The sequence below is a fragment of the Myxocyprinus asiaticus genome, chromosome 2, assembly GCF_019703515.2.
Source record: "Myxocyprinus asiaticus isolate MX2 ecotype Aquarium Trade chromosome 2, UBuf_Myxa_2, whole genome shotgun sequence".
NCBI lineage: Eukaryota > Metazoa > Chordata > Actinopteri > Cypriniformes > Catostomidae > Myxocyprinus > Myxocyprinus asiaticus.
This window is the reverse complement of record NC_059345.1, coordinates 9,360,075-9,380,712: the sequence shown is the minus strand read 5'-3', so window position 1 is coordinate 9,380,712 and position 20,638 is coordinate 9,360,075. Positions and strand designations below refer to the sequence as shown.

Below are 20,638 nucleotides of genomic sequence, written 5' to 3'. Positions count from 1 at the left end.
CATTAATGCTGCATGATTGATCGAATTAAGATTGAAATCGCAATATGGTCTTGTGCGATTACTAAACCTGAAAAGGCTGCGTCTCTGCATTTAGCGCTTCAGTCAGTTTTTTTTGTTAAAATCGGTATCTGTATCGGCCAACATTTTTTATATCGGTGCATCCATATACAAGACATAAACATTATACATGTTAACATGATTTAAGTGTTATAAAATCGCTTACTAATCTTATCTGTGTAAAGGTATATCCAATATCAGGATTACAAGGTTCCACTGTCATGACAACAATGTTGTAATATTGGATATAACTGTACACAGAAAAGGTTAGTAAGCGATTTTGTCACACTAGAGTCATGTTAACACATATAATGTTTACGTGTTGTGGCTATACTTTTGAAACAGTGTGTATTTTAATGTTTATGGACTAACCCCATAAGTGCCTTACTGTAACCGCAAGCTTTTATATATATATATATATATATAAAAGAGGGTCAAGTCAAAATAATTTTGTGGTAATCAACATTATTCCACAAATGCTGTCAATTGAACTTAACTTGTATTAAACCCAGAACATTCCTTAAATATGTACTATGGTATATATCAAAGTACCATGGTATTACCACCAGATACCATCACTTTACCATGGAACAGACACAATACCACACATTTTTTGTAACAACACCTGTTTCTTCTCACTAAACAACATGACAAAGTTCTTTAAAATCACATGATTTCTTTACTTTAAACCCACAGCAACAAAAATTATTATCCTTATGTACTATATATCTATATATCTATTATATAATTATTTCTCCTAGACAGCAACGAATTTCAGAAGAGATCTCAACAATTTGTCTGTATCAGTCTGCATTTAAAAGTCAGAGATTTTTAATAAGAACTAAGATAAGATTTCTATTTGATGGACAACATCTGTTGCTTCCTTTAGCTGAGCCTCTATTCAGAATGTGACATACGGTTGAAATTTACCTCCACTTTCTCCACAACCTGTTTGCCGAATGAGCAAACCTTTGTGGAGCAGGTGATGGTCATGTTTTCCGGACTCTCGTACAGACTGGTTACTCCATAGAAAGCCCCCGTTTCATCTTGAATGTTGCAGTTCAAGTCAGCCTAAGAACCAAATGACATCACAGATTTAATTGATGGATAGCTTTACTTGCACATTATGTTTAGGTAAAAAACTGATATCTAGTGGAGATTGTTAGCATAGCTTTATCACATATTTGCAAGATTTTCAGCAATTAATGACTTACATTTCAGTCTGTTTCTCAAAAAAAGCTATTATATGGCTTCAGAAGACTTGGAATTTAGTGCAAGGGTCAAATTGACCACTTTTTTCATGTTTATTTGTCATTTTTGGAGCTGGACGCCCCTTCGCACTCATTGTGAAAAACACCACTCTGGACACTTTGCGATATTTTTTGTGTTCCACAAAACAAAGAAAGTCTTACAGGTTAGGAAATAATGGTGAGTAAATGACAACGTAACTTAAAGGTTGTATTTTCCATGTACTAAACTACAAATCAAAGCTATTTCTCCATACTAGTCTTTAACAGAAAAAAAGAGTGTCTGGGGTTCAAGAATATATTCAATAACTTGAGAAATCAAAAAGAACAGCTTGCTCGTAGCTCTTTCAGTACGCTTGTTCATTACTAGTATTAAAAAACAGGAGAAGAAAGCAAGCTCAAATATTAATTTCTGCCATGCTCTCTTTTCATTAAGACGAGCTTGTTACATTTTCACATCATATTCAAGAGAGGCATTATTGTGCAGATCCAGAGTTTCATTTGAAATTCAGATCCCTCTGTCACTTCAAACGGAATTTGAGCAGCCGCGCTCTGACCGCAACATGGCCTACTTTGTTGGTTGCCGCTAGTTAGCATTTCACAAAATGCATGCAATGTTTGAATAGCTATTAGGGAAGCAACCAGGTCATCCAATTGTTTTGAAATATTAAACTGAATAAGTGCAAGCTTTGATCATGGACTCTCCAGCTATGCCATGCCAAATATAGCTGGCAGTCTGGATGCACAAAGCTGTCTTTAAAACTAAAGTGGCCCAGTGTCTTTAGGGAAATGCATAATTATTCATGCATGTAATAACCCAGTGGATACATATTTGTGATAAATAAGCAGTTGCTTCTACTAATTTCACTCTCATTAGTAGAAACCAAATACTGGGCATATATTATACAGCACACAATAAAACTACAAAATTTTTCCTGAACTAATTGTGTTACGATGGCTAATTTTGTCTTCGTTTAATTGGCTCATGCATTTTGTGGGTCAGTAAATTGCTAAACAAATGCAAATTTTCTGCAAAGATTTACTCACCCAGAACTTTATAAGGAAGAAGGAATTCTGAGGACCCTTGCCAAACAGTTCCTTTAGTCCTCCTTTCTTCTCTGGGAATTTATCGTAAATCTGACGAATGTCCACCGACTCGAGCAAGGCATCATTGTATGAGTGATTTGTCTGACCGATGTGCACGAAAAGATGCTTGTTATACTGCAGGGAGAGAGAAAAAAAGAAAACAGATTAGACACAAGAACAAATCTTCTCGAAATAACTACAAGTTAAGTTTGTGCAAATTTTAATACTTCTGAAATTTTAATTATAATTTATAAATACTTGCAGGGAAAGCTAACTGTGATATTCTCAGAACACCCACACAGTATCACAGAATATTATTATTATTATTTTTTTTTCTGAAAAAAATCTTATCGAAATAACTGAAAGTTATTCAGCACAAATCTTTAGATTTTTTCTCATTTTAATTATTAACGTAAACATTGCAAGGAAGGCTTATTGTGATATTCTTAGAACAAAAGCCACAAAGTATCGGGGGAGAAAAAAACAAACATATTTACAATATCTGAAAAAAAATCGAAATAACTGCAAGTTGCGTAAATTTTAATATTTCGCAAATTTTAATTATAGTAAAACACTACTGGGAAAGCCTATTGTGATATTCTCAGAACAACATCCACACGGTATTACAGAAAAAATATATATTTACATTTTCTGAAAATATAAAATAAAAAAAAATAACTGCAAGTAGCTTTGTGCAAACATTCAGATTTAAAAAACATTATTTATTAATCGCAAAACACTGCAGAGAAAGCTTATTGTGATACTCTTAGAATAAAACCCACACAGTATAACTAAAATATCTGCAAATTTCATTTGCAAAAATGTTCATATTTCATAATTTTATTTTTTCCACTGCAGGAAAAGCTTACTGTGATATTCTGAGAACAATACCCACGTAGTATCATGGAAATAAAAAAGATCTGTAAGTGGTACTTGTCCATGTAAAACTCGCCACCGTGATGCTTGGGTGTTGTAGCTGGTTGCCAAGGTGGTTCAATGTGGTTGCTATGGTATTCTGGGTGGTTACTAGGGCATTAATATGTGGTTACTTACTGGACCAAGTCAAAAGGGCCCACCTTCAAGTCTCTATGATATTGTGTTCCCTACATGCAGTTGAAGTCAGAAGTTCACATACACCTTAGCCAAATACATTTAAACTCAGTTTTTCACAGTTCCTGACATTTAATTGTAGAAAACATTTCCTGTCTTAGGTCAGTTAGGATCATTACATTTTAAGAATGTGAAATGTCAGAATAGTAGTAGAGAGAATTATTTATTTCAGCTTTTATTTCTTTCATCACATTCCCAGTAGGTCAGAAGTTTACATACACTTTGTTAGTATTTGGTAGCATTGCCTTTAAATTGTTTAACTTGGATCAAATGTTTTGGGTAGCCTTCCACAAGCTTCTCACAATAAGTTGCTGGAATTTTGGCCCATTCCTCCAGACAGAACTGGTGTAACAGTCAGGTTTGTAGGCCTCTTTGCTTGCACATGCTTTTTCAGTTCTGCCCACAAATTTTCTATCAGATTGAGGTCAGGGCTTTGTGATGGCCTCTCCAATACCTTGACTTTGCTGTCCTAAAGCCATTTTGCCACAACTTTGGAGGTATGCTTGGGGTCATTGTCCATTTGGAAGATCCATTTGTGACCAAACTTTAACTTCATGGCTGAAGTCTTGAGATGTTGCTTCAATATATCCACATAATTTTCCTTCCTCATGATGCCATCTATTTTGTGAAGTGCACCAGTCCCTCCTGCAGCAAAGCACCCCACAACATGGTGCTGCCACTCCCATGCTTCACGTTTGGGATGGTGTTCTTCGGCTTGCAAGCCTCACCCTTTTTCCTTCAAACATAACGATGGTAATTATGACCAAAAAGTTCCATTTTTGTTTCATCAGACCAGAGGACATTTATCCAAAATGTAAGATCTTTGTCCCCATGTGCATTTGCAAACTGTAGTCTGGCTTTTTTATGGCTGTTTTGGAGTGCTGGCTTCTTCCTTGCTGAGCAGCCTTCCAGGTTATGTTGATACAGGACTCGTTTTACTGTGGATATAGATACTTGTCTACCTGTTTCCTCCAGCATCTTCATAAGGTTCTTTGCTGTTGTTCTGGGATTGATTTGCACTTTTCGCACCAATCTACATTCATCTCTAGGAGATAGAATGAGTCTCCTCTCTGGGCGGTATGATGGCTGCGTGGTCCCATGGTGTTTATACTTGCGTACTATTGTTTGTACAGATGAACGTGGTACCGTCAGGCATTTGGAAATTACTCCCAAGGACGAACCAGACTTGTGGAGGTCCAGAATTTTTTTTTTCTGAGGTCTTGGCTGATCGCTTTTCATTTTCCCATGATGTCAAGCAAAGAGGCACTGAGTTTGAAGGCAGGCCTTTAAATACATCCACAGGTACACCTCTAATTCAGTACACCTCCTATCAGAAGCTAATTGGCTAACTGTCTAAAGGCTTGACATCATTTTCTGGAATTTTCCAAGCTGCTTAAAGGCACAGTTAACTTGGTGTATGTAAACTTCTGACCCACTGGAATTGTGATATAGTCAATTAAAAGTGAAACAATCCGTCTGTAAACAATTGTTGGAAAAATTATTCATGTCATGCACAAAGTAAACAACTTGCCAAAACTATAGTTTGCTAATATTAAATCTGTTAAGTGGTTTAAAAAGGAATTTTTCATCCGCAAAATTTCATAAGCAAAATTCTTATGTCTGATCGAATATTACAGCTCTCCTCAAGAAACTGCATGAGTATCATGTGAGGTATCATTCATGTCCTTAGCAAGTATCACTAACTATTACAGGTCTATAGGTAGCAACGCCAGACTTCATTGTAAAGACAGGACAATTTCATAATTTCAGCTAAACGGCTGATAAATGACTCCAGTCATGCCTCATCGATAACAAAACAAAATTCTCTGGAAAGCACACACAAACAATGATGGATTGCTGCCGTCTGAGGCAAATAAAAAATATGTGAATCCTAGTCTCTGGGTTGACATTCTGAGAAAACAGAAAAATAATTCTTTAGCTACTAGAATGTCAAGACATTCTCCAGCATTACTCAAAAAGAGGGAGTTGGTGAAAAGCCTCTCAGTGTTAAAGAGCCAGGGGGCTTTCCAAGAAGTGACTGTGTTTGTGCCTCCATAAAGAAAACAGGATTTAATGTCATAATTATAGGTGCTTGCAAAGGCAAGCATTACTATTACTATTGCTCATATATATATATATATATATATATATATATATATTTTTTTTTTTTTTTTTTTTTTTTTTAAATCCCTAACCCTAATTATTACATTTCTGTGTGAAATTTGCCTCACAATTTTTGTTTGGTGGACAAAAAAATTAATAAAAAAATAAATAAATGGGCAAAACAATATAATAATGAGACCAGAATATCCTCTTTTGATTTTGGATAGTACACAACTACTCAGACAAGCCAAGCAACCACCTACTGCAGAACACGATAGCAACAGCATACCACTGCTCTAAAAAACAATCAGAACACCTAAGCAACCACACAGAAATGCTCTGACAACCACCCACAGAACTCTACAATTACGGTTATAACTTTTTGCACCACTCACATTTTCTTCAGAAAATCTAAAACTCTTTTTATGTTATTCAACTGAATTACTGAATTGTGTTACAAAATCTACTACTGACACTTGATAGACATAAAAAGTGTACAGTGACAGACAGAATCTACTCACAGAATCTGGATCTCTCTGGTGCTCCAGAAAGGCGGAGAACTCCACCAGTCTGAGTTTCGATGTGCCGACAGATCGGCCCTGCCAGGCAGGAAATGTGTGTGCTGGTGGTGCTGCAGGCTCATAAGCTACACACACACACACATTATATAAAATATTAAAGATTTATTTATATCCACTCATCATAGAATCAAAAAGGACATAAATAGTTCCAATGCATGTTTTTTTTTGCAGAAAACTTGTAGGTCACACATGTCAATCATTAGGAACTTTTCCACTATCGGGCCAAACTGTTCTTGTTACGGGACCAGGCTCGTTGGCATGATTATGGTTTCTTTTTCCACTATGGTGCTGCGAAATCAGGATTAAAATGGACTGACTGGGCAAGTGACCAATCGTGAGTCGCCATGTCACTGAATTCATTCCAACAGCATGGTTCACTGTACGGCTGAGAAATTCAGACTGGGAACATTTTTTTATCGTACCGTATCGAACCATGTTCAAGTGGAAATGGTAGTGGAACTGTACTTACCGGGCTCAGAGCTATTTGGCCCACTAGTGGAAAAGCGCTTAGTGATATCAAGGACACACACACACACACACACACACACACACACACACACACACACACACAAATAGACGAACAGCCAGTTGAATCTGGACTGAATCAGTTGAATCAGTGTTATTGTAAATAAAAACATATAAAAACTAAATTAAAACATTTCTGTTAACTGAAATAAAAAAATAACATAATTGGAAAAACTGAAATTAAACTAAAAAAAAAATACATGTTCATGACTACAATCTCTCTAAAATAAATATAAAACTGAACACAAATTAATTTCAGTTTTTTATAAATTCAGTATATTATCAAATTTGAAACTAATACAACCTGCCTTCATCAAATATGAAAATGACTTTAGATAGCGATAACACTAGATGGCCCTGAGAAATTTTAACAGCATGAAAAATATTTTAATGTAAATGCATTAACTTGGTGGCGCTGAAATACTAAAACTAAAATAAAAGACATACTGTAAAAATTGAAGTAATAGAGTGAACACTAACAAAAAATAAACTAAACTGAATGGACTATTTGAAAATAAAATACAATTGTGATACATACTTGAAATTGTAGTTGTTACTGCTGGCTGGATAGCGTATGCTTGCTGAGCAAATGGTTTGATGCTAAAACAAAGAGAAAGGAGATTTAAGAATAGAAAAACCAGCAGTCTGAGTGTCTAGCTGCTCTACATACTGAAGTGATTATGAGGGTTATATGGCAAAGAAAAAACAAAGCTGTGCAAAGTATTCAAACTTGGATTCAACCCATCTCTGCCTCTAAGAGATAGAGAGAGCTGGAAGGATTGGGGAAAAGACAAACATCAAGAGGAAAATAACGACAATAAAGCATGAAAGCAGCTAATTAAAGGAATAGTTAGCCCAAAAATAAAATTCTCTCATCATTTACTCACCCTCATGCCATCCCAGATGTGAATGACTTTCTTTCTTCAGCTGAACACAAACAAAGATTTTTAGAATAATTTCTCTGCGGTCTATACGATGCAAGCGAATGGTTTCCAAAACTTTAAAGCTCCAAGAGAACATAAAAGCAACATAAAAGTAATCCACATGACTCCAGTGGTTTAGTCCATGTTTTCAGAAGAAATATGATAGGTGTGGGTGAGAAACAGACTGATATTTAAGTCCTTTTTTACTATCAATCTCCACTTTCACTTTCCTTTTCTTTTGTTTTTGTCAATTCGCGTTCTCGCATTATCACCACCTACTGGGCCAGGAGAAGACCTGTTTCTCACCCACACCTATCACATAGCTTCTTAAGATATGGATTTAACCACTGGTGTCTTATGGATTACTTTTATGGTGTCTTTATGCGCTTTTTGGAGGTTAAAAGTTCTGGCCAATTAGAAGAATATTAGAAGAAATATTCTTCTAAAAATCTTTGTTTGTGTTCTGCAAAAGAAAAAAATTCATACACATCTGGGATGGCATGAGGGTGAGTAAATGATGAGAGAATGTTCATTTTGAGAGAACTCTCCCTTTAAGTAGATTTGCATTTCCTGAAGGAGAAGGTTTTAGGTAAAGGTGTTAAAGGTTTTAGGCTTTGATTCTGTGTAAATGAAATGCTGCATCAGAGCCGCTTTGCCGTTGGCATGACACTCAGCGCGTGTCTTGTTTTCAGTTGGATATGTACATGAATCAACATAATGACACCAAGGTCAAGGCAAAGTCAAGCACACACTACAAGACAGAAGGTCATCACCCTGCGCACACTCGCAGTTTCTTGTTTTCTGTTGTGTTGGTACGCACTCTCCACAATCAATAGCCACCTGAGTGCGTTCAGATCATTCTCCTCTTCGAATGTAGTTATGATTATGAAATTCCATTCTCATGCATAGCAACAAGAGAGTTGATTCGACAAAATGTCAACAAACAATATGGAGGAAATGCAGTCATTTTTGCACTGATTTGCACAGAACGGAAAAGAAAAGCCACCGAAATATCTAGATGAGACTTAGACAGCAGTTTGATGCCCTTTTTTTTTTTAGCTTACCAATGCCTCACTTTCGTCTAGTTTTTTTCCGCACATTCATTGGCTGTTGGTCATTGTTCTTCTCTTGCTAATCGGGACGTTGTGCAAACCTGACAACTGGCCGACTAGATTAAGGTTTAATTTGAAATAAAAAGTCATTTCAATTTCAGTTTTTAGATTAACATTTATTTCAAGTAAGTTTAAACAATATTTTAGTTTGAAATTAAATTACTGAAATTTAAAAGTGCACACTAGAAGAACATTGCTGATGGGTACGTGCTGCAAGTTGGCTACAATCTGGGGGATTCATTTTGCAAGACTAGTCGCAGACTTCAAAGATGACAGGATGAGTGGCTTCAGATGCAAGAAAAAACAGTAGGGATGCACTGATGTATCGGCTGCCAATTAATGACCAAAATTAAACCATCGGCAAATCGGTTTTAAGTATGAAAACGCTAATATAAAAAAACCTAGGGTTTATTAAAAATGTATTATCATTACACTTTATTAAAACTTTGTGTATTCAAATGCACTATCCGGAAATAATGATAGCCACACATTAATGAGGAAAAACCGTCGTTATAAATGTGACAGTTTTAAAAGCGGCACTTACGAACACATGATGAGTTAAAACCATCCAAAACGCTTTGAAACCCGCAAACTTTGACATTGGTATGGTATCCATTAAGGCTGCATGACTGAGTTGAAATCATAATATGGTCTTGCGCGATTACTAATTCAGCGTTCAGCGATTCAGTCAGCGCTTCATTCAGCATTGTGTAAGCAAGCGGCACCCTCTAGTGGTGTGTATAGCATAATCTATTATCCACAACAGAACTTATAATAAAAGGGTGTTTTGTTCCTTTGGTAACTTTTTTTTTCATAATGTGGTTGACATTTCCATGGAATTGCCCCACATATATGCATAATATGAATTTGTGATGTTCTATTATATACAGTACAAACATGTAAAATGTGAGTTTGAACTACAAAAACAGAAGTGCAAAAATTTACAAAATAATCCTTTTTTTTTTTTTTTTCACATCAATCATCATGCTTGATATTTAGTTCTTTTTCAACATATTTTTTTCTTCATCTTCTATTTGTCTTTCATTGTGGTTCTATTTAAAAATGTTGGCCTGTCATGTGTTCAACAGATCCAATCCATGTTCAATGGAAATAATTTTTAGAACAATAAAAAGCTTTTGTACCTCTTTTTATACATTTTTAAAACATAATTTCTGAGGAAAACAGTGATCTGATGGCAAAATAAGGCAAGTGGCAAAACATCAGGATCCGTTTCGGCCAATAATTTTTGTTACAATCAGTATCGGTCAAAAATGTTCATATCAGTGCATCCCTAAAAAAAAAAAAAGCATGAAAATATTTCAATCGTCATTGCCATCGGTTTGATTTTGAACAGCAAATGATAAACGGCAAACATCAATATCAAGTCAATAGGATATTTTCAAATATAAATGTTAAGTTTATTACAAAGCCTGAGGGTTACACAAATCAAAAGGGTGAAATTATGGTTTTCAAACTGAATTGATTTAAATTTAATTGAAAGTATGGCTCACACAAAAATGAAAATTCTCTCATCATTTATTCACCGATCAAACCGTTCCAAACCCAAACAACTCATTCTTCAATGGAACGCAAGAGGAGAAATTCTGAAGAATTTCCATACAATGAAAGTCACGGTGACTGAGGCTGTCAGTCTCCAACATTCTGCCTAACATTTCATTTTGTGATCCATAGAAGACAGAAATAAGGGTTTAGAACAATGTGAAGGTGAGTAAATGATGACGAATTTTCTTCTTTGTTGAACTATCCCTTTATGGCTAAAGGAAGTGTAGTGTAGACTAAGTTTGTTCATAAAGTGCTTTGACATGTGGTTCAGAATTAATTGCAGATGACTGTCGAGAAGAAAAGAAAAAATAAATCTGAGGAATATCAGTACTCACTCTTGCGAGGATCCAGGCTGGCCCGTAGATATCATGCCCTGCCAAAACTAGAGAATTAGATAAATAAATAGACAACAACAGCCTATCCACACTCACACACACCGTCTGTACACTCTTGATACACAGTATTACATGCCATTTGAAAAACGAGGTATACTACTGTATGTGCCATGCATTCTAGTTATCTTGAGTGTGGCATTAGTGTGTTATCTGATGAGGGCAGGTGATGTGGGCATAGCTCTGAGAGTGTGAAATGGGATTGGAGCAGCCCGGTGGCCAGCTGTGTGGCTGAAGTAAGTGCACTGATAGGTGGGTGCCAGAGGGCCGTCTTACCCCTGCTGCTCCAGGGAAGGCAGGACGTGGGATGCCCGGAAGACCCAGCTTGTTGTGGATGGCTGTGGCAGAGACGATCTGGGCTGAAGACATGGAAGCCATGCTCTGGAGAGCTTTGTCCTTCACACTTTGATCCTTCAACAGCATTCACAAAAAGAGCTTAAGACTCAGAAGGGTACAAATACAGTAAACTGGGGTAAAACGGTTCCCATAGAAAAAACATGGTTCAGTTTGCATGTCTGCAACGAAGTGCTTCTTAATCTAATGTTTAATGAGTCTGAGAGCGCTTGTGAAGTATGCATTCTTTTAATACAAATTTAATTTAAAAAAAAGAATTGCAAATTATCAGGAAAACAATGAGTGACAGTTTACATCTGTTTCTTTAATTTTGGGCACTTTTAGCCCTGCAAAATAATGGTAATGATGCCGAATTAAAATATTTTGTTCTGACATCTTTGTTTCTTCATGTCTCATATTTCATCTCAAACATGCTCTTCACTGACGCTTTTGTTAACTGGGTTCACAAGTACCCTAACTTTAAAAAAAAACGTAATTAGGGGCAAAACATTTTGTTGTGTTGGAAATGACGCCACAACTGTGCAACAGTTTTAATTTTTGAAAAGTTTATAGAAATCATTTTCACACATAAATAATTTAAAAGGTTTGTTAACCCTTTAAGCTCTGAAGGTGTTTTGAAAGATTTCCTGTTTCAGTGGCACACCCAAAATGAAAGGCTTATAACTTGAAAAAAAAAAAAAAAGAAAAAAAAAGGAGGGTCAATTGTTTGGTATCACTGTAAAGAAAACCTTTCAATTTTGTAATGATATATTGATTATGATACATTCAGAGTCTCTCAGCCAAAGAAACTGCTAAAAAAAAAAAAAAAAAATCACACAAAAAATTGATCAATGACTAAAGGTATGCATAGCATGGAGACATGATTTCAGTAATGAGATTTCACAGAATGAGTGCCTTTTGACTCAGTGAGTCTGCATCAATGAGTCTGTCATTTACATGGCGCCATCTCCTGGTGGCCATATGTAACATTGTGCTTTGTGTGGATTATCTAATGATCTGCATCCGATTACTTTGTGTGTGGGCTTGTTTGAAATATAATCACCTCCTCTAAATAACAGTATGTGATTTTATGTTCTGTTTATTTTTGTGAAGTTATAAGCGAAAACGTGGCATACAAGCAACACCAACATAATTGTCAAAGAAATATTTAGCTATTACTCGCTATATTTTTGTCTGTGAGTAAAACAAATAGGCTGGTTGTATTCTACTCCTTGAGAGCTTTCCAACAACATATGACACAGGGCTGTTTGATGAGTTTGATGTTTTTACTAATTGCAATAATAAGTCAAATGTAATTTATTTATTTATTTATTTATTTATTTATTTTTTAATTATCAAAACAGAACACTTCTGATTTGTCTGCAAATTCCAAAGCACTAGTTCAGTTTTGGTCATAATGCCTGGATGCACTGGAAAGTAGAGCTTATAAGCTTTCAAACGATACCTATTTTTTGCTGGTCAACACTGTAGTTGTTAATATTTTGCTGATTATTTTTCTTAAAGGGTTTAAGAGAGAGCTTAAAGGGTTAATGTCACTCTTTCATTATCTGTTTATATTATAATAGTTTTAAACTTGTAATAATTTATATTATTATGGATTCATAGTTTAATATTGAAAGTCTGGGTCTGGAACAAGGCTAAAACAATAACATCTATACATTAAAGGAATATGAAAAGCACCAAACATAAACGATGAACGTCTGATAAACAGTTTCTAAGTTTTAATATGACCTTCATATAACAGAAGGAAAAATATTTTTTTTTAATAAAAATCAACCCTTATGACATGAAAGTGCCCAAAGTTGAAGAAACACCCTTATCCTACAATAACAACACTGAATCTTCTTGCAAATGTTTAGTTTTTTTAAATAATTAGTGTTCTAGAGATCTTAACTATTAGTGATCATCACAAACGTTTTGAGTTGAGCCATTCGCAGTGTTAAAATAATCATTACCATTATAAATTGGTCTCAGCCTCACATTTCCTAATCAGTCCATCCTTAATAGCAACATAGAAAATATATGGTGGAACACAAAACTGTGATACAAACTGAACCGTGAGGAATTTTAACCGTTTCACCCCAAGAAAGAACATACATAGAACACGGAAAGACAAAGCAGCCCAGACCCTTACACACAAAGATTCACGAACAAAAAGCATGTTAAATAATTTTTCAAAGCCATAAAAGCGGTTAAGAGAAATGTACTACAGTATTAAAGACACTGAAAGTCTGAAAAGAACGAAGCCTGAAGCGCAGAGGATGGGAGATAATAATGTTGATTATAGAGTGAAGAACTGAAAGAAATGAATCCATCTAGTAGTGATATTGATGTTATTTTTTTGCAGCCCCGGTGTTTCTAATAAAGTGCATTGTGTCCGTCGGGAACAAGGGTTAAGTAATACTAACTTTGTTTCTGTGGTTTGTAATGTTCTCATTCTAAAAGCTCCCATCAAGGACAGCAAACTGAGCAGAGTAAACAGTATAGACGAACGTGCTGAAGAAAAGGGGCTGAAGGACACTGTTGTTTCTCCTTTACATGTCTTCCTTGTTATTTGTACAAGGAGGCCGAAGATGATATCTGAAAACAGATTTTTAAAGACTCAAAGAATGTCTGTGCACAGACGGATTTCTAAAACTGGTCATTTAATTAAGTGAGCTAAAGTGTGTATGCCGAAATGCAACAGAGGCTAACATTCCACAGACAGATTATATAGTGTGCACGTGTGTATCAGGCTAATGTTCAGATCAGGATGGAAGTCCTGCCAATCCGATCTCATGAAAATTCGTACATAATTTACAAGTTGGCTATTTCGTATGGTCTTGCACGATGTTGTTCGCATAAACTCGTACGACTTCATCACTTGCAAATTCCCAGATGTCTAATGCGGAAGTAAGCACGAGTTCCGCGCATGAGGCGTTAAGACATACTTATTAATATTATGCCCTTACCTAAACCCCTTATCTAAACTGAACCAATCAGTAGAGTGTGTAAACATGATAGTAAGCTGTTGTGTGTGACAGAAGCAAGTAATTGTCGCGTATTCGATGGAAACGATGTCCAGCGACGTCATTGGCTGTAGTGAAAGTCGTAGGTATTCAACCGAGTGCAGTTGCACGATATCATACGAATTAGTCACATTTTAAGAAGTCGTTCGAATCCTGATGATTTTGCCATTAGAGTGTGTTGGTCCTGCCTTTGAACATTTAAAAAAAAAAATGCAGTAAAAAGCAGAACTGCAGTAAAAAGACTTTGAAAGTCAGTTGGCAGTGGCACAAGTTGAGAATGAACATGCTGGCAGTAGCGATTCAAGTGTGTGTATGTTTGTTTCTTTCATTTTTTATGCCATGCCAGCTTCTATGGCTATATTCATGGCGGGAACCAGGTTTAGTTATTTAAAATAGTTAAATAAGTTAAATGAGGTGTTAAAACTAAATTTGGATTCTTCAAGTGTGTGTATATACGATAGAGAGCGAGAGAGAGAGAGAGAGAGCTGGCTTAGAGACCGGCAGAGAGGCTAAGAGCTCAAGCAGGTGTTTAGCAGCTGCTATACAGCGACAACATAAGCGGAAGACACTCCTCAGCTAGTTCAGCGACACGTCAATGCAGTCAAGAGCATTAAGAACTTGTACTTACCATGCTCGTCACCTAAACACAAACAAACAAGGTTTCATTGTAAATTTTCAATTTGCACTTTTTTCCCCCAAGTTTAGAGTATATTTACACGTTACAATTTTTCTAAGAGTGTGCTGAGAAATTGAGGCAATTTCACAGATTTCCACACAACAGCTATCCCTGCAAAAAAATAAATAAATAAATAAAAAAATAAATAAATAAACACTGGCATAAAGCATTATGTTGAGTTTTTGATGCAGGAGTGTTGGTCACCACCAGGCCTCTTAATAAGCTTAACCAGCAAGACTTTTGGTCAACCAGCTTCACCAGAGAGTCAGTGCTGGTCAACCACATGCACAGGCTTGGATTTGACAGTGAATAGTATAGCTATCCACCAGCTAGACCAGCACTAACCAGCATAAACCAGCATCACCATACTGTTTACCACCATTGTTTACTTTGACCAGTATGATATTCCTGGTTGACCAAAAAAGCACTAACTAACATAAACCAGCCTGGACCAGCACAGCCATTCAGTTTACCTTTGACAGTTTGACAAGTTGACTTTCTGGAAAAGCTTGTTGGCCAAGAACGTCTGCTGGTGCAGCTAGTTAGGAAGCACCAAACTAGCACTAACCTGGATAAACCAGCCTGGACTAGCATAGCAATACTCTCTACCCACAAAACCAGCAAAGCCACAAAGTTTACTTACAATGCTTTGACTCTCTGGTAAAGCTGGCTGACCAAGAACGTCGTGCTGGTTAAGCCCTAACTTGCATAAACAAGGCTGGACCAGCATAGTGGGGATATGCAAAACTAGTTGGCTCGTCTGTGTTAAGGATAATGTATGATTCTGTTATGTTCATATCCCCATTAGACGCATTTCAGAGGGATATACGGATGCTAAATGCAGCACTTCAACATGGTCACAAACCCCAATTCAACAAATAAATATTGCTAGTTAGGAAGCACCAAAACAGCACTAACCAGCATAAACCAGCCTGGACCAGCATAGCCATACAGTTTACTCACAATACTTTAACCAACTGACTTTCTGGTAAAGCTGGCTGACCAAGAACATCTTGCTGGTTAAGCTCGTTAGGAAGCACCAAAACAGCACTAACCTGCATAAATGAGGCTGGACCAGCATAGCAATACTGTTTACCCACAAAACGTGGACCGGTTAACTGTCTGATAAAACTGGATGACCAACAACGTCTTGCTGGTTAAGGTACAGTACTGTGCAAATGTCTTAGGCACATAAGATGTTTCACAAAAACATTTGTTTTAAGATGGTTATTTATATCTGCTACTTCAGTGTGTCAATAGGAAATATACATTTTATATTCCCAAACATTCCTTTTGCAAATAGAATAGAATAAAATAGAAGAACAGGGAACACTGCAACAGATGGCATGGCCCTCACAGAGCCCCCCACTGAACATCGGTTCAGTCTGGGATTACACGAAGAGACAAAAGTAACTGAGACAGCCTAAATAAATAAAAGTACTGTGGCGAATTCTCCAAGAAGCTTGAAACATCCTATCTGCCAACAACCAAGAAAAACTGTGTCCAGGTGTAAGTAGGACAATGGGTGCTGTTTTGAAGGCAAAAGTGTTCACACCAAATATTGATTTAGCTCATTTTCTGTTTACTGGACTTTGTATGACATGAATTGATTAATGAAAACTATTTATGTCATTATTTTTTTTTAAGAAATCCTCACTTTGAAAGTTTTTCACAAGTGCCTAAAACTTTTGCACAGTACTGTAGTTAGGAAGCACCAAAGCAGCACTAACCTGCATAAACCAGCCTTGACCAGCATAGCCATACTGTTTACCTAAAACTTTGACCTATATTGTATTTCTGGTAAAGCTGGTTAACCAAGAAACTCTTGCTGGTTAAGCTAGTTAGGAAGCCCTTAACCAGCCCTAACCAGCATAAACCAGCCTGGTCCAGCACAGCAATAATATTTACCAACAAAACTTTGACCTATCCGGTATTTCTAGTAAAGCTGATTGACCAATAAACTCTTGCTGGTTAGGCTAGTTAAAAAGCACAAAACAGCACTAACCTGCATAAACCAGCCTGGACCCGCATAGCCATACTGTTTACCAACAAATCTATGACCATTATGGTATTTTATAGTTAAGCTGGTTGACCAAGAAACTCTTGCTGGTAAGGCTAGTTAGGAAGCCTTAAACCAGCCCTAACCAGCATAAACCAGCCTGGACCAGCATAGTCATACTGTTTACCAACAACTCTTTGATCTGTATGGTATTTATAGTAAAGCTGGTTGACCATGAATGTCTTCTTGGTTAAGCTAGTAAAGAAGCACCAAACCAGCCCTAACCTGCATAAATGAGGATGGACCAGCATAGCAATACTGTTTACCCACAAAACTTGAACCAGTTGACATTCTGATAAAGCTGGTTGACCAAGAACGTCTTGCTGGTTAAGCTAGTTATGAAGCACCAAAACAGCACTAAACTGCATAAACCAGCCTGGACTAGCATATCAATACTGTTTATCCAAAACTTTGACACGTATGGTATTCCTCGTAAAGCTGGTTGACCAAGAACCTCTTCTTGGTTAAGCTAGTTAAGAAGCTACAAACCAGCCCTGACCTGCATTAAACAGGCTGGACCAGCATAGTCATGCTGTTCACCAACAAAACTTTAATCAGTGTGGTCTTTCTGGATAAGCTAGTAGACAAGGAAAGTCTTACTGATTACACTATTTAAGCATTAACCAGCAAAAAAGCATTGGAATTCATGCTGGTTTACATGGGTCTTTTAATACAATGAATGAAATGTTGGATAACAATGCTGGCAAAGACTACCTAAGGATTACTAATTACAAATTTGATAAAAATTAGAAATTATGCATGTTTCTAAAAAAAGAAAAAGCTAAGTCCTACAAAGTCACACTGCAAACGGTAATAGTAAAATCAAGATTAACGCAATGTGAGCGCTGATCGAGAAGATGAACTGCAAAAAGTATCTTTAGAGAAAATGTATAGCTGATAATACGGCAGTTTGAGATCACTGTGGCTAGGTTTTCATTACAGACCAGCTCAAAGAGTGGCACCATATTGACTGTCATTTCAGTCAACATGTCTCAGATAAGAGCACACTGGGCAGGTTTACTATAATGCTACGCTGCAAATGGCAGGAGGGAGCTCAAATTCTTCCCCGCTCCTGATTTCTAATTTGCTTTAGATGAGAACAGACAGAGACCCATACAAAAGCTGGCTGTCTTTACTCAGGCAGCCGCCAGTGTCCCTGAAAGACCAGCCATTCATAACAGAAATGCACACAAAACGCTCAACTAGGCACACACACTTACACACACACACACAAATGGGGGGATTCATTAATCTATCTGAGTAAACTGGAAACTGTGGTAAAGTGTGCTGGTCAAAAGGAGTTAGTCATCACCTTACAAAGAGAAAGAGACAGAAGGATAAAGAGAAGTCAGACTAACCTAAACGTCTTTTCTGTAAAAACACAGACATTAAGATACAACCCTTGCAGATGTATCTTAAATGACAGGTCAATTTATTATCAGATTATCCCATACACAAAAGCCCCCCTTTTTTTGTAAGCCACAGCCTTTGTGGATGAGATGTATTTGATGTACGGTGATTATATGCAGCACACTTTGCTGTTTATATGGCTGAATCACACAAGAGGGACATTTGGAAATGGTGGGGGAGAGAATGTGGGGTGGTTTCTGTAGTTTCATTAATGCAGCATGATGGAAGCGTTTGACGGCCAGTGGGTTATTGGGGGAAAAAAGAGCCAAGAGAAGGAGTGAGGACTGAAGAGAACACCACAAAAAGCATCTTTGCAACACCTCCAATGGGCCTCTTTGGTCCAGATTTCTTGCGCAGGGAGTTTGGTGAGAACAGATGACCTCATTAAACTCCAGAAGAAAGAGAAAGGCAAAGCAGCGTACGCTCAACTCTAGACTGGTGCCCTTCCAAATGTCATGTTGTTATACGCAGTGACCAGAAACCTGCCGAACTCTGACCTGCAGCTCTCAGCCGCTCTTCACCAGCTGAAGCGTACTGCCAGCATGAGAATACATACTCCACACACAACACACACATGCAAACACACCAGAGACAAATGCATTCGCCAGCAAAGACCAGCAAAGTGCAAAATGCTTTAGAGGTTTTTTGTTTTTCTGAAACAAATCAGGAATGTTAAAAATCCCCTAAAATTAATTATTCATGAAAAACAGATGCATTTGTTTAGTTTAAAAGGTAATTCTTCACTACAGCAAACTTAAAGGGACAGTTCACCCCAAAATAAACATTTTGTTATTATTTACTCACCCTTATATTGTTGCAAACCCATACGACTTTCTTTCCTCCTTGAAATACAAAAGGAGATGTTTGGCAGAATGTTAGCCTCAGTCACCATTCACTGTCATTGTATGGAGAGAAAAAAAAGATGCAATGAAAGTGAATGGTGACTGAGGCCGTTAGTCCCTAACATCTCCTTCTGTGTTCCATGGAAGAAAGTCATACAGGTTTAGAACACCATAAAGGTGAGTAAGTGATGATTTCTTTTTATTATTTCTGGGTAAACTATGCCTTTAACATTTCACGTAAAACATATTGGAACTGGTCATTAAAACACAAAAGTGAGATCTACAGGTTTCACTTGCACATTAAATAATCTGAGAGATGATTCAGTTTCATAATATAAGCTATGGGTTCATTCTTAATATGTAATAAGTGCTAATTTTTAGAATACAATTATTATCTTTAGAAATTAGAAAGGCATATCAAACCATTTAATCATTTAATAGTTCACCCAAAAATGAAAATCCAGTCATTGTTTACTCATCCCTGTGCTGTTATAACCCTATATGACTTTCTTTCTTAACACAAAAAGAAAGAATGGTGAAAAAATGTTGTGCTCAGCGATGTCATACAATGACAGTTTATGGTGACCACCTCTTCAAGCATCAAAAGAATGCAAAAGTATAATTGAGAAGTCTAATGAATTATTCCATGAGACTCAATAATGAGTTATTTAGTGAAAATGTTCACTGACCGTTAATCTCCTGTGCGCATTCATGATAGGGCACGAGAGGGTTATTACAACACAGGGTTGAGTAAACAATGACTGAATTATCATTTTTGGGTGAACTATCCTTTTAAAATGGACAGTATACACCAGTCAAAAGTTTGGACAGCATACTCATTATTAATTAACTTTATTACTATTTTCCACATTTTAGAATAATAGTAAAGTCATCAAAACTATGAAATAACACACAGTGAAGTATGGTAATTATGGTAAATAAATTAAAACCATCTTAAACTGTATTGTAGCTTCTTCAAAAGTCCCAACCAACTTCATGAGGTGCACCCTGAGATGCTTTTAAAAGAGTACGCTGGACAATTGTTGGCAACTTTTTCATCACTACTACGCCAAACTCAACATTTAAAAACAATAGTGTTTGTAAAGCAACTCATATATAGGAACAATTTATATTTCTCTACAAAAGTTATTTCAAGCATTTAAGCATGAGCCCAAATGGTTTTTAAGATTATGAGAAACATAAATTCAGTGTGTCCAGACTTTTGACTGGTTGTGTAATATAATTTGATTTCTAATTACATTTTTTTATAGAACATTTCCATATGCCACAACAGGTACGCCTTAAGATGTAGTTTTGATTGTGAACTTTTCTAAAAAACAAAATACTCACAGTCCCCAAAATTAGAGGGATGGAAATTTACGGGATTTATAAAACCTCCAAGTTGGTGAGCAGAAACATTTCACCGCATTATGGAACAGACATGTAATAGTTGCCTTTGCTCTCCAGAGGCTATTGAATTTCTCATCCATATTAATTTCTAAAGCATATGCTTCTTTTCAGGTTTGGTGTGTGTGCCAACAGTTACTCCACTCCTGCTATATTTAAACCTGCAGTCGCAGTAGGATCTAT

At 36.6% G+C, this 20,638-nt stretch overlaps 1 protein-coding gene across 3 annotated transcripts in view; it reads right to left on the bottom strand.

Annotated features, from left to right (window-relative positions):
* The window catches only part of LOC127412761 (transcriptional enhancer factor TEF-1-like), a 117,332-nt gene that overhangs the window by 8,576 nt on the left and 88,118 nt on the right, over positions 1–20,638 (bottom strand). For 2 of the 3 annotated variants that reach the window (XM_051649392.1, XM_051649402.1), the window contains 7 exons: positions 14,690–14,701; positions 10,976–11,110; positions 10,643–10,689; positions 7,248–7,309; positions 6,125–6,249; positions 2,352–2,525; positions 988–1,128 (listed from right to left, as the gene is read on the bottom strand). In XM_051649392.1, coding sequence (XP_051505352.1) covers positions 988–1,128; positions 2,352–2,525; positions 6,125–6,249; positions 7,248–7,309; positions 10,643–10,689; positions 10,976–11,110; positions 14,690–14,701 — 696 coding nt within the window. The remainder of the gene's footprint in view (positions 1–987; positions 1,129–2,351; positions 2,526–6,124; positions 6,250–7,247; positions 7,310–10,642; positions 10,690–10,975; positions 11,111–14,689; positions 14,702–20,638) is intronic. The other variant, XM_051649410.1, reaches the window with a different exon arrangement.